This window comes from Narcine bancroftii, chromosome 4 (genome assembly GCF_036971445.1).
Source record: "Narcine bancroftii isolate sNarBan1 chromosome 4, sNarBan1.hap1, whole genome shotgun sequence".
Classification (NCBI taxonomy): domain Eukaryota; kingdom Metazoa; phylum Chordata; class Chondrichthyes; order Torpediniformes; family Narcinidae; genus Narcine; species Narcine bancroftii.
This window is the reverse complement of record NC_091472.1, coordinates 212,322,932-212,337,418: the sequence shown is the minus strand read 5'-3', so window position 1 is coordinate 212,337,418 and position 14,487 is coordinate 212,322,932. Positions and strand designations below refer to the sequence as shown.

Here is a 14,487-nt window from a genome sequence, read left to right as displayed (position 1 = left end):
CGTAAAGGTTTCTTGCTCATACCTGACAAAGGGCCCAGGCCTGAAACGTTAGTTACCCTTCATTTCCTGTGGATGCTGCATGGCCTGCTGAGTTTCTCCGGTATGTTTGCGTATTGCCTGCACACTGGTTTCATGGTTTTGCACTTGGAAATAGGAAAACAGAAAAATGTGCACTTGGAAAATAAAACGGCGCTGTAATGGCAGCACTGGTGCGGACCCAGGAGAGCGGGGACACAACGCTGCTCTGGTGTTCAACAACCTGAGGCTCTATACCGGCCTTAAGGGGCACTGGGCAACACTTATGGTGACGCTTTGCCTTACGGCAGACAGAAGGCAACCTTGTGTAATATTACGTGTTCTGTAATATTGCATGACAATCTTGAATATGGAACAAGAATAAATCATTATGCCCAAGATGGCCGTCATCCCATTCAACTCCATTGTTTTTGATAAAATAAGAAATGATGTTGGAGGAATTCATTGAGGCCTTTTTAATAGGTGATCTTCTTCCTCATATATTCCTGCAGTATCCCAGATCCTTTATTCTGTTAGAATCCCAAAATCTATTGCTTTCTGCCTTGAGTGTGATCATAGAACATTCCAGCCCTTCGGCCCATGATGTTGTGCCGACTGACCTAAACCTACTCAGTCTAACCCTTCCTGACCTCTCGCCCATAATTGTCTATTTTTCTTGCATCCATATGCCCGTCTAAGGGTCTTTCGAATGTCCCTATTGTACCAGCCTCCACCACCACCACCACCACTGGCAATGCATTCTGGGCACCCACTACTCTGTGTGAGAAAACATCCCTGATCTCTCCCCTAGATTTTCCTTCCCTCACCCTAAATAATGTCCTCTGGTATTTGCTACCCTAGGAAAATGGTGTCATCTGTCCACCTTCTCTATGCCTCTTATAATCTTGTAGACAGTATCTGAACAACAATGATGAAAGTATTCCAAAGACTCTCCATACTGTGATCAAAATGTCTTATCTCACTATCAAATGACTAATCCCTCACCATTTCCTCTAGTTCTAGTGTTCTCAACTGGAGGAGGCAACCTTCCTACAAACTGCTTAAGAACTTCATATCTCAGTCAGATTATTTCAGATTTCTCAAACTCTTGGGAATATCAAAATGTTTAGGCATTAGCGAATAACAACCCATGTCAATATATTATCTGAATATCATACTTTTGTGTAATCATTTTTGATGATCTCAGTGAACGTTTCTTTTTGAAACTTCATTTGCTGAGTTTCTCCGGAACTTTTTTGCAATGTGGACAACATCTCCTCACTTGTCAGGAAGGCACAACAGTGGCTGCACTTGCTGAAAAGACTGAAATGGGCAAGACTACCAGCCACCATCATGTCAACCCTTTACGGGAGCTCCATGGAGAGTGTCCTGGGTGGCTGCATCACAGTGGGATACGTTTGCTGCAGTGAAATAGATCCGAAGTAAATCCACAGGACCATAGAGCGGCGGAGAGGATCACTGGTGTCTCCCTCCCCACCCTCCTACTGACATGATCTACCAGGATCGCTGTCTGAAAAGGGTGTGCAAACTTGTTGAGGATCCCACACACAACATCTATAAGGAAGCTGCTTCTGTCAGGAAGCGATACAAGAGGATCAGAGCCAGCACCACCAAGCTGAGGAACAGCTTCTTCCCACGGGCAGTGAGAATACAAAGGAACTGCTCATACTAACCATCCAAGACTCAAATATTTCTAAGCACTATCTATTTTTATATATGTATATTTATTCTGTGTATGTATTGTTTGTCTGTGTGTGAGTTATATCTGATCGTGTGTATGTTTCGCACCGAGGACCGGAGAACCCTGTTAGTTGGGTTGTACTTGTGCAATCGGATGATAATAAACTTGAATTTGAACTGCTTGCCCTGTTGATTACAGTTTCTGAAAATGCCAGTAGATTTGTTAAACTCCACCTTCCTTTGCATAAACCTATATTGCCTCTGCCAAATCACCAAATAATTTTTTAACTACCTTGTCACCAAAGTTAAAAAGAGAGGTACTTTCAACACACATGGAATGTTCCAAATTCTTTGATGTTCTGGAAAGTTCAAAGAAACGTACTGTTACCTCAGAGAAACACGAAAATCTGCAGACACTGTGATTGCAGTAAAAACATAGAAATGCTGGAGGAACCCAGAATCAGGATTTATGGTCATGAACAAGTCATGAAATTCAGTGTTTTGTGGCAGCATCACAGTGCAAACATTCATATTATATCCATCCTAAACTTTACTATATAAAAAGTAAATACAATAGTGCACGAAAAGTAAGGCAGTGTCTTTAGTTCATTGATTATTCAGGAATTTGATGGCAGTGGGGAAGAAGCTGCCCTTGTGCTGTGAGTGCTCGTCTTTAGGCTCCTGGACTTTTTTCCCGATGGTAGCAGAGTGAAGAGGGCCTAGCCTGGGTGGTGGGGGGTCTTTGAGGATAGAGGCTGCTTTTTTAAGACTCAATCTCATGTAGATTTTCTCATTGGAGTGAAGTCTGGTGCCTGTGATGTCGCAGGCCGAGTTAACAACCCTCTGGAGTTTATTCTTGTCCTGAGAGTTTGTGCCTCCGTATCAGGCAGTGATGCAACCAGCAGGAATGCTCTCCACGTTACACCTGTAGAAGTTTATGAGAGACTTCAGTGACATACTGAATCTCCTCAGAAACCTCACAGGATAGATCCTCAGAGATGTTGACAACCAGGAATTTGTAGTTCTTGACCCTCTCCACTACTGAGGCCTCGATGAGGACTGGATCGTGTTCCCCTGACTTCCTCCTGAGGTCCACAATAGTCTCTTTGGTTTTGCTGATGTTGAGCGTAAAGTTGTTGTCGTTACACCACTCAATGAGCTGATCTATCTCCTTCCTGTATGCTTCCTCATTGCAGTTTATGATTCTGCTGACAACTGTGGTGTCATCGGTAAACTTGTAGATAGCATTGGAATTGTTCTTGATCACACAGTCGTGGGTTTAAAATGAGTAGAACAGTGGGCTAAGCATGCAGCTTTGGGGTGCGCTGTGTTGATGATCAGCGAGGAGATGACATTGTTTCCAATTTGTACTGACTGCATTCTTCCAGTGAGAGTGAAGGATCCAGTTGCAGAGGGGGGTACAGAGGGCTAGAGTTTGTAGCCTCTTGACCAGCATTGAGGGAATAATGGTGCTGAAGGCTGAGCTGTAGTCGATGAAGAGCAGCTGTGTGTATGAGTTGCTGTTTTCGAGGTGATCCAGAGCTGAGTGGAGAGCCAGCAATAGATATTGCGTCTGGTGTGGAGCGAATGTGACGATAGGGGAACAGGTCCATGTTAAGCCTCAGCTGGTCTTGCAGCGTCTATAGGAGGTAAAGATATATCACTGATGTTTCAAGCCCAAATCCTTCTTCAAGTATATATAAGCAAAGAACAGGAAGACATAAGAATAAAGACTGAAGGATTAGGGGCGGGGGTGTGGTGTGGAGTCCAGGCCAGCAGCCAAAATGTGTTAATTGGATACAAGAGGTAAGGTGAGAATTGATTTTGGCTCTGTGAAAGGAGTCAGAGATAAATGGGAAGAGAGAGAGAGAAGAGAGACAGAAGTGGAGGAAAAGGTGACAGGTGAGGAAGCAGGGGGTCAGGGTTTAACAGAAATGAGGTCAATGTTAATTCCTTCCAGTTGGAGGGTGCTCAGAAGAGTTGTTCCTCCAATTTGTGGATGTTCTTACTCAGGCAGTGCACGGTACCATGGACTGACATGTCAGCAAGAGAAACTGAAATGGGCAGCCACTGGGAGATCACTCTATTTCCTCAAGCTGGCACCCTTTGTAGGATGTTGACCATTAGTTCCAGGCTAATCCCAATCATCTTTCCAGTAATATTTCTTTACCTTGGATTTTTCTCATTTTGGCTTGAGCTGAACACCATTTACCTCCTTGTAGTGGAAAATGTGAAAAAAAATGTAAATTACTTAGTAGCCTCTGAGATGGAGTTTTAACGTCACATTGACAAAATACTTTTGAATCAATTGGGAGTGAAACTGATCACCAACAAAAAAAAATCAAACACACATTTTTTTAAATGGAAATGTAGCGATGAAGATGTGCAACTGGGGCAGACGACCAAAGTTCATCCTGATGGGTTTGTATTCAAAATGTAATTATCCAGCCTGCAACATGTTTTACTGTTTCAGCACACACGTTGCCATATGCCTTTTCCATCAATATGCTGTGGTGAATGTCTGCCAAGTTGCCTGTCTTCCCCTCTGGTGAGCCTTGCTGTACTAACATTGGCTGTGCATTATCTCTACTGTTAAGGACACTCCCCTTGGGTATAACTGTATATGCACCTATTGTCTTTCATTATTGTACCATGAGTTTCTGCTAATAAAAGGCATGATTATTGTTTGACCACATCGTCTTTGTCTCCTTCATCAACTGGCACTTCATTTGCATTACTGGAAACTTGCAGCATTTGATGACCCTGTCCCTTGTAATTTATTAAAATGATCATCATCACTTCAAATGAACTCTAGATCTATATTTACTTATGTCACATCCTTTACATAGCAGATAGAAGAGTTCTGAGACATTAGCTGATCTCCTGTTTAAGAATGTAAGAAATAGGAGCAGGAGTTGGCCATCTGGACCATTGCGCCTGCTCCACCACTCCATGAGATCGTGGCTGGTCTAATGATAGGCTCAACTCTACCAACCTGCGTTTTCCCCATATTTCTTTGTTACGAGCCCAGAGGACCCCAAAACTCTGCAGCAATAGAAATTCACCAAGACAAATGGTTACTTAACAAAAGTTGCTTTTAATTTTCTTGGAACATAGAAACAGGATCAAACTTTAACTTATTACTATTAACCTAACTTAACCCCCTTCTAATTCTAATTGCATGTGTATGTAATGTGTACTGTTACAGAGTCCAGAGGACCCCAAAAACCAGCAACAATAGATATGCATCTCAACACAGGGTTACTTAAACAAAAGTTGTTTTTAATTATATTTGAACAAGAAAACAGAATTAAGCTTTAACTTATTACTTAACCTACCTAACTACTTAAGCCCCCGCCTCTAATACAAAGCGCAGGTGTGTGTAATGTATATTTAAGATTAGAAGAGTTCTTTGATCACAGTCCAATCTCACTGGTGCAGGCAATTCTTGTACTGTGCACAGAAGTTAGCATTGACAAAGTTCATCAGTCTTTGGTGCTTAACAGGCAAATGGTTACCACTCAGGATGGTTCGTGCTGGTTTTCAGAGAGAGATTCCTTTTCCAGGTCATCTGCAACTGATTCCTTCTCAATCAGTCTTGCTGACGAAACTTTCCCCCTTCAGGGTTCTCCAGGTGATCCTCTTTCTTTCAGGTCACCTTTCATACTGCCAGTCTTCTTCTTTGACCAGGGAGCCTTCCAAAGTTTGCCAGCTTGTCTTTCTGGAACTGATTTCTGTGACTTCTCTCTCTGTTTCACACCCTCCCTCTCTGAGAGCAAAACTCTTCTCCTCTGCCTGCAAAGATCACATGCTCTCCCAGGCAAGCTACTGTCGATACTTTGTTGCCTGCATTCTGAAAAGTCCTGCAAATATTCTGTGTTTTAAAATGTGTGTGTGCAAACTGCGCTAACAATTCCTCCCAAACCACTTCTAAATACTCTGTCACAGTACATGTTCAGGAAAGTTATTTGCTTTAATAATCCAATCATTCACTTCTCCCTTCTCCAAGTTCACTGATATCAGGCAATTCTTGTACTGTGCAGAGAATTTAACATTTATGAATTTCCACCAAGCTTTGGTGCTTAAAGTTAAGTGGCTACCACTTGGGAAGGTTCTTGTTGGGTTTCAGGGAGAGATTTGTTGCTCATTGGACACACACAAACTGATTTCCTCTGATCAGCCAGTTCAGTGTCTTGCCAAAGAAACTTGTCCCATCATGGGTTTTCCAAATGATAACCTCTTCTTCCAGGTCACCACAGAGTTCCTCTTGTTTCCCTTATTTCAGGAGAAACACTAGCCAGCCATTTCCTCTTGTAAGGACCACAGGGGTTTTCAACAGGCTGAACTCAGAACTCATAACCCGTCTTCAAAACGGGGATTTCAACAAGCCTGCCAGCTTGCCATGTTGCAGCCTTAAAAGCTACTGCAGAACTGTTCTCTCTCTCTCTCTCTCTCTCTCTAAGAGAAGAATCCTGTTTTCTTACCTCTCTCTTGTAAAAACCGGAACCCCTCCCAAGGCTCCAAATCCAATCCTTGAAAGATCTTTATCAGCACTTGAGCCCAGACTTTGTTCCATTTGCACCTACTTATGAAGTTCCTTCCAAAGTGGTTCCATTTTTTTTGCAAAGCCACTGGTGCCTGCATGTCTGGCTTCAGCAAAGCCCTTGTATTTTAAATGAGATGTGGTGTATGTATCTGTTTGTGAAGTGACCTACACTAAACGCTCCACAATCTATCTCTTTTAAAAACATATTGATATATATAATATAAAATAACCCAAATTCTCCTACTATGTAAAAATTCATCCAACCTTGTCTTAAATATATTTACTTAGATACCCTCTTGCTTCAAAGGGCAGCAAATTCCTCAGATTCACCACCCTCTGGGAAACGCAAATCCTCCTCATCTCCATTCTAAATCTAATCTCCTGAAAGTTGAGGCTATGTCCTCTAGTTCTCGTCTCCCCCATCAATGGAAACAACTTACTTATCTCTATCTTATGCCTTTCATCATTTTATATGTTTCCATGAGATCCCCTCTCTTAAATTCCACGAGCACAGTCCCAGACAACTCAATTTCTCCTCATAGGCCAACCCCTTCATCTCAGGGTTGTAACCATCGGTCAGAGTATCCCAAATGCATGAGGAATGGAAGGTGAGGTGATCTCTCACATGCTGCTCCATAGAATTTTCAAATTTATTGTCACATTACACTTGCTCGAGCAAAAACCATTTTTCGTCTAGCAGTCTAGCGAGTCAAAGTAGCAGGGCGAGAGCAGAGTTACACAGAGTGCACAGTGTTATAATGAGAAATATAAATTAGTAGGGCAGCATGAGAGCATCTGTGGGGTTTGTTCACCAACCTGATCACTGCAGGGAACAAATGGTCTTATATGAAAATATTTATTGTCATGCACAAAGTTTCAAATGGTAGAAAAATCCATCCCGTCATCTGGAAGATCTCCAAACATAAAAGATTTAAGAGAGAACTATTTTTGATGTAGAAAGTGTTAGAATACAGAAAAAAGGGAGTAAAATTAGTGTATTTTATGAAAAGAGGAACTGCTTTTAATGTGGCCATTAATAAAACTTGGTTGCAAGACAAGTAGAGCTCAAATGCTCCAGGTTTCTTTTTAGGGAATGAGACAGGACAAGTGACAGAAGTATGTGTAGGGAAGCATTTTGGGTCCAGTGATCATAATGTCATTAATTTCAAGTTAATTATAGAGAGCATAGGTCTGGGATGTTGCCTACATGGACTTTAGTAAGGCCTTGGCAAGGTCCCACATGGGAAGTTTGTCAGGAAGGTTCAGACGCAAGGTATTCATGGTGAATTAGTGAATGGGATTCAACAATGGCTGAGAGTAGTGTTGGATGACTGGTTCTCAGACTGAAGCCCTGTGAGTAGTGGTGTGTCTCAGGGATCAGTACTGGGACCATTGATGTCTGTTGTCTATATCAATGATCTGGATGATAACATGGTAAATTGGATCAACAAGTTTGCAGATGACACTAAGATTGCAGGTGTTGTGGACAGCAAAGGTTTTCAAAGCTTGTAGAGGGATCTGGACCAGCTGGAAAAATGGGCTAAAAAATGGCAGATGGAATTTAAGGCAGACAAATGTGAGGTGTTGCATTTTGGAAGGACAATCCAAGAAAGGACATACACAGTAAATGGTAGGGCACTGAGGAGTGTGGTAGAACAGAGGGATCTGGGAATACAGGTGCATATTTCCCTGAAAGTGGCATCACAGGTGGATAAAGTTGTAAAGAGAGCTTTTGGCATATTGGCCTTCATCAAGCAAAGTATTGAGTACAGAAGTTGGGATGTTTTGGTAAAGTTGTTCAAAAAATTGATGAGGCCAAATTTGGAGTATTGTATGCAGGTTTGGGCACCAAACTTCAGGAAAGATATCATTAATATAGAAAGTGCAGAGAAGATTTACTAAGATGTTTCCTGAACTGCGTGGTGGGAATGTGGAACAAGATGCCAGCTGAAGTAATGATTGTGGGCTCATTTTTAACATTTCAGAATTTGCATGGATGGGAGAGGTATGGAAGGCTATGGACTGGGTGCGTGTCAGTGGGACTAGGCAGAAAAATGGTTTGGAACTGACTAGAAGGGCTGAAGGTTCCTGTTTCTGTGTGGTAATGTTTTATGGTTTTATGTGAGGAGCAGCTCACAAAAGTTTACCACATTTTTGTCATACAAAAATAAATACAGGAACAGTTATATTAAAATACCCTTATTTTTTCCTGAAGTCTGGAAGGCTGGCGGCAAAACTCTGCATGCCAAACTGCATGAGTTTTTCAAGCTTTGTTGGGACCAAGGTAAACTGCCTCAGGATCTTCGTGATGCCACCATCATCACCCTGTACAAAAACAAAGGCGAGAAATCAGACTGCTCAAACTACAGGGGAATCACGTTGCTCTCCATTGCAGGCAAAATCTTCGCTAGGATTCTACTAAATAGAATAATACCTAGTGTCGCCGAGAATATTCTCCCAGAATCACAGTGCGGCTTTCGCGCAAACAGAGGAACCATTGACATGGTCTTTGCCCACAGACAGCTCCAAGAAAAGTGCAGAGAACAAAACAAAGGACTCTACATCACCTTTGTTGACCTCACCAAAGTCTTCGACACCGTGAGCAGGAAAGGGCTTTGGCAAATACTAGAGCGCATCGGATGTCCCCCAAAGTTCCTCAACATGATTATCCAACTGCACGAAAACCAACAAGGTCGGGTCAGATACAGCAATGAGCTCTCTGAACCCTTCTCCATTAACAATGGCGTGAAGCAAGGCTGTGTTCTCGCACCAACCCTCTTTTCAATCTTCTTCAGCATGATGCTGAACCAAGCCATGAAAGACCCCAACAATGAAGACGCTGTTTACATCCGGTACCGCACGGATGGCAGTCTCTTCAATCTGAGGCACCTGCAAGCTCACACCAAGACACAAGAGAAACTTGTCCGTGAACTACTCTTTGCAGATGATGCCGCTTTAGTTGCCCATTCAGAGCCAGCTCTTCAGCGCTTGACGTCCTGCTTTGCGGAAACTGCCAAAATGTTTGGCCTGGAAGTCAGCCTGAAGAAAACTGAGGTCCTCCATCAGCCAGCTCCCCACCATGACTACCAGCCCCCCCACATCTCCATCGGGCACACAAAACTCAAAACGGTCAACCAGTTTACCTATCTCGGCTGCACCATTTCATCAGATGCAAGGATCGACAATGAGATAGACAACAGACTCGCCAAGGCAAATAGCGCCTTTGGAAGACTACACAAAAGAGTCTGGAATAACAACCAACTGAAAAACCTCACAAAGATAAGCGTATACAGAGCCGTTGTCATACCCACACTCCTGTTCGGCTCCGAATCATGGGTCCTCTACCGGCACCACCTACGGCTCCTAGAACGCTTCCACCAGCGTTGTCTCTGCTCCATCTTCAACATCCATTGGAGCGCTTACACCCCTAACGTCGAAGTACTCGAGATGGCAGAGGTCGACAGCATCGAGTCCACGCTGCTGAAGATCCAGCTGCGCTGGATGGGTCACGTCTCCAGAATGGAGGACCATCGCCTTCCCAAGATCGTGTTATATGGCGAGCTCTCCACTGGCCACCGTGACAGAGGTGCACCAAAGAAAAGGTACAAGGACTGCCTAAAGAAATCTCTTGGTGCCTGCCACATTGACCACCGCCAGTGGGCTGATAACGCCTCAAACCGTGCATCTTGGCGCCTCACAGTTTGGCGGGCAGCAACCTCCTTTGAAGAAGACCGCAGAGCCCACCTCACTGACAAAAGGCAAAGGAGGAAAAACCCAACACCCAACCCCAACCAACAAATTTTTCCTTGCAACCGCTGCAATCGTGTCTGCCTGTCCCGCATCGGACTTGTCAGCCACAAACGAGCCTGCAGCTGACGTGGACTTTTTACCCCCTCCATAAATCTTCGTCCGCGAAGCCAAGCCAAAGAAAGACATAATGGATCAATTAACTTGGCGTATCAACACACACACAGTGGTCACACCGGCACCAAAAGTACAACTTATGGATCAATATTCACTTGGGGTAGCATACCACCACAGAGAAAGGGCAATCAGAGGTTGTCGTCAGTTTGTTGTCTTGCGCCTCAATGGCAATACAAAGTCAGAAGTGTCCTGAGACGTATGAAAATGACTCCGCCACTCATCTTCATCAAAATTGTTGAGGACATTAGACCAGAGCAAGGACCCATGTAGTCTCTCCTCCACATCTTTCTATCTGAGGGCTCCGCGAATTGACTCAGAGGAATGAAACATCTCTGTCTGTGACGTCAAAGGTCCGTGCACGTTTCTGCTTCAAACTGCTCTCTGCTTCTTTTCAAATTCTCCTCCATTGTCATTCTGATCGCACAAATAAGTTGCTCACACAAATTCTGCATTCATCTGCTCATCATGAAGTCGTATGCGATGCACAACAAATTAGCCAGCGCTTGAAGAGTAGTATACATGTTCATGGCTAGTTCAATGGGCACATCAAGATCTACCACCATTTTTGTTTTGAAGGAGACGTCCGACGCTTATGTTGTACATGGCACTAGGCACTGACGCAGTAGAGTTACACGCTTGCCTCTTTTGCTCCCGCAATGCCAGCGTGTTGTGTAAAAAGACACACTGACCTGGAAAAACGCAGACTTTGCTCGTTTCAGTGTAAACAACCAAAGCCGGCTTAATGGCGGGTCTTCCTTACGGAAATATCGTGGAATTTCTGTGTAAAAGAAACATGAGAGATCAAGAAAAGGGACACTTGTCTTCTCTTGCAACTTGATGTACATTTTTGTTATAAATCTTTTTATTATTGTTGTTTCTGTAATCACATATTCAAAGCTGCTTCCTTCTGGTAACTTCAGTCTGCTTCCCAATTTGTCCTTTAAGTAGGTTTTCAGTTGGTGGTATGCAAACATTGTACCATGAGTTATTTCATATTTGTACTTCATTTGTCAAATGTTAATAAATTATTTCCCAAAAATCAATTTTCTATTCTTTTAATTCCTTTTCTCTCCCATTCTCTAAAGGAAAGGTTATCTATTGTGAAAGGGATTAGTTGATTTTGCGTCAATAATAATTTTGGTAGTTGGTAATTTGTTTTTGAAATAAGCTATAAACCCAAACAAAAGTGGGAAAAAGATTTAAACATAAAGATAAAAAATGAAATATGGGAAAAGTTATGCTCTGGAACTATGAAAAATATAATAAACATGAGGTTATGCATGATACAATATAATTGGTTACACAGGCCATATATCACCCCCCAAAAGTTAATTAAATGGGATCCAACATTATCAGATAGATGTTTTCACTGTAAGAAGGAAACGGGAACCACAGTACATGCAATTTGAACATGTGAGACAGTGGAAAAGTTTTGGGAAGATCTAAATCAGGTATTAAATAAAATCACAAAAAGCAACATACCAAAAAATCCAGAGATCTTTCTTCTAAGTAATATAAGAAGTAAAGAATTAGGCCTCAAACTGGATGAGGTGCAAAAAAGATTTATTATAGCCTTAGCGATAGCAAAAAAATGTTTAATGTCAACTTGGAAATCAGAAGAGAGCCTGAAAGTACAGCAATGGTACATAGAAATGAATAAATGTATTCCATTGGAAAAAATAACATAATTTAAAAAATAAAGTCACATTATATGAACAAATTTGGGAACCGTACATGGAACACAACTGAGAGGGCCTACCGCGGACCTCCACCCCATAAAATGATAAAATGAGAAGAAGACAAAATGACCTGATCCAGTGTGTAAAAGAAGATGACACAATTTTCTTGTTTATTTTCATTGTGTGATGACATTGTTTAATGTATTGTATATGTTGAACGTTTAATGGGTTTGGAGGGGGATGGGAAGGAGGGAGGGAAGGTTGGGGGAAAAAAAGGGGAGAAAATGCCACTGTGTATATTTAAGAAGGAAATGTTTGTATGTATTTTGATTAATATGGTTCATAGTGTGAAAATTTTTTTAAAAATTAAAAAAAGAAAAGGGACACTTGCTGGAGGTGGACCAAGTGAATTTGAGGTTGGGGTGGAAATAAAGTCAAAAGGCAGGTAAGGTGTGGGTACCCATAGCTTTAATTTGGAAAACTAAAGATTGACAATGCATAATCCAATGAAGGGGAGGATATTTGCAGCGTGCAGGCCCTGTGCCTAGCTTATGCTTGTGAGAGCAACCACATGCATTGGGAAGGGTGAAGTCATATTCCTTGTGAGCACTGTCAGGTTCTGCTTATGGTTGCAGTTTATTGTTGTCGTGTCTGGGAGGTCTCCAGATTTAATCCTGGCAAACTACAAGGTAATTTAGACACTATATTCTTCAATTGCTAGCTTTTTATAGGTTATTTACAATATTTTTAATTTATTAAAACAATGTTGGTAATTTAGAAATTTGTGAAAATTTTAACCCACGGTATGCTAACAGTGTGGAATCTGCTTCCACATTGAGACAAATTAGCTTGGATACATTTAAGTTGTGATCCAGTCCCTGAAATTAAAGTTGTTTAAGGGTGTCATGGTTGGACCGTGGCTATTATAGCATTAGCAACTTGTGTACGAATATAGTGCTGTCTGTACAGAGTTTGTATGTTTGTACGTTTCTCCCATGTCTGCATCCAAAGCCATACGAGGTCACATAGGTGTTTTGGGGCAGCACAGGCTTATGAGCCAGAAGAGCCTGTCACATTGTTGTACCTCTGAATTATTTTTTAAAATTAAATAAATAAAAACATAATGAACGGATGAATATGTTGTTGAGGCGGGTTAAATAAGGGAAAAGTGGTTCATGGGTAAGTAAACATTAGGATTGGATCAATTCCACAGCTTTATGCTACGTTCAACATAATTTTTATTTCTACAACTTGACATCACAAGCAGGAAGCAAATCTGATGGATTTAATGGGTTACAGGTAGCATGCCCACGTAAGATTCACCAAGGGCTAACTGCTCAACTGAAATAAGGCATGGAGAAAGGCAGCAACACTGAGCAAAGAGTTCCACAGCTTTGCAGTTGAAGGAGCAATGCAATAGGGACAGCAGCAGGAATAAAAGAGATGAATAGTAAATGTGGTTTGTGTGTTCTTTCTGCAGAGACTCCGACAAATCAATAGATATTTTTGATGAGAAAATGCATCCATTGACTGTAAGTACTTTTTATTGAAATCTTATGATTCTCACCACAGAATGAGCAAATTAACAAACACTCTGTACCGGCAATGAATTCTTTGAATCTGATATGATGTAGATTGATATACTGATGGCCAGATATAACTGTATGGTAAAGTCACTCTCTGTACATTAGTGAAGTTTAGGCAGCCAGAATTTTCAAAAGTACGTGCATATTTGACTTCCACGAGTTTAATTTAAATTAGTCTTACCGGCCCATGAGCCTGTACTGCCCATTAAAGCTCCAACCCCCTTACATCTTGAAGGGTGGAAGGAACCCCGAGCACCCTGAGGAAACCCACACAGACGTGGGGAGAACGTACAAACTCCTTACAGACAGTACCGGATTCGAACACACCTCAATGGCGCTGTTAATAGCGTTGCGCTCAGCGCTTACCCTAACCAAGCTGACCGTACTTCCTTGTCCCAAGTCATCACTCTTAAACCATCCTCTTAAACTTTGTCTTTTTAACCTTTTAGATCCTTTTTCCTCTTCGGTTTAGTTTGCCAACAATGTGGAATATCAGCACATCAAATTCAAATTTAGTGCCCCAGTTCTTTTTGCTGGGGTCTGTGCATCAAGATAAGGGTGATTTTTTGTTTACAAGGCAGATGCTGACCACATAGGGACCTAGATACAGTAATAAAAAAGGGTATAAAAGTATCTATTATATATACAAAAACATAGTTTCCCCAACTGTACTTAAAATATATGTAAGCTCTGACGGTGAGCGGATCTGTATGTGTGGAGGGGGAGGGGAGGGAGGGAATGTTTTGTTTTTGCTTGTTATATTTGTGAGAAAAAGTTTAATATATTGTATATTTAGAATGTTACTATGTATATTTTTGAAAAAAATTCAAATAAAAATGCAGATGCTGAAAATTTGAAATAAACCAGAAAATATTGCAGGTCAGCCAACTCTGTGAGGAGCTTCTACATCCTCCCCATATCTGCATGGGTTTCCTCCCACCGTTTAAACCATACAGGAGTTGTAGGTGAATTGGTTGTAACTGGGCGGCACAGGCTCGTAGGCCGGAAAGGCCTGTTACCGTGCTGTATATTTAAA

The 14,487-nt window shown here is 41.9% G+C and overlaps 1 protein-coding gene across 4 annotated transcripts in view; it reads left to right on the top strand.

Moving 5' to 3' along the window:
* The window catches only part of ccnyl1 (cyclin Y-like 1), a 141,934-nt gene that overhangs the window by 101,900 nt on the left and 25,547 nt on the right, over nt 1–14,487 (top strand). For all 4 annotated transcript variants that reach the window (XM_069933887.1, XM_069933888.1, XM_069933891.1 and 1 more), the window contains one exon: nt 13,346–13,397. In XM_069933887.1, the coding sequence (XP_069789988.1) occupies nt 13,346–13,397 (52 nt within the window). The remainder of the gene's footprint in view (nt 1–13,345; nt 13,398–14,487) is intronic.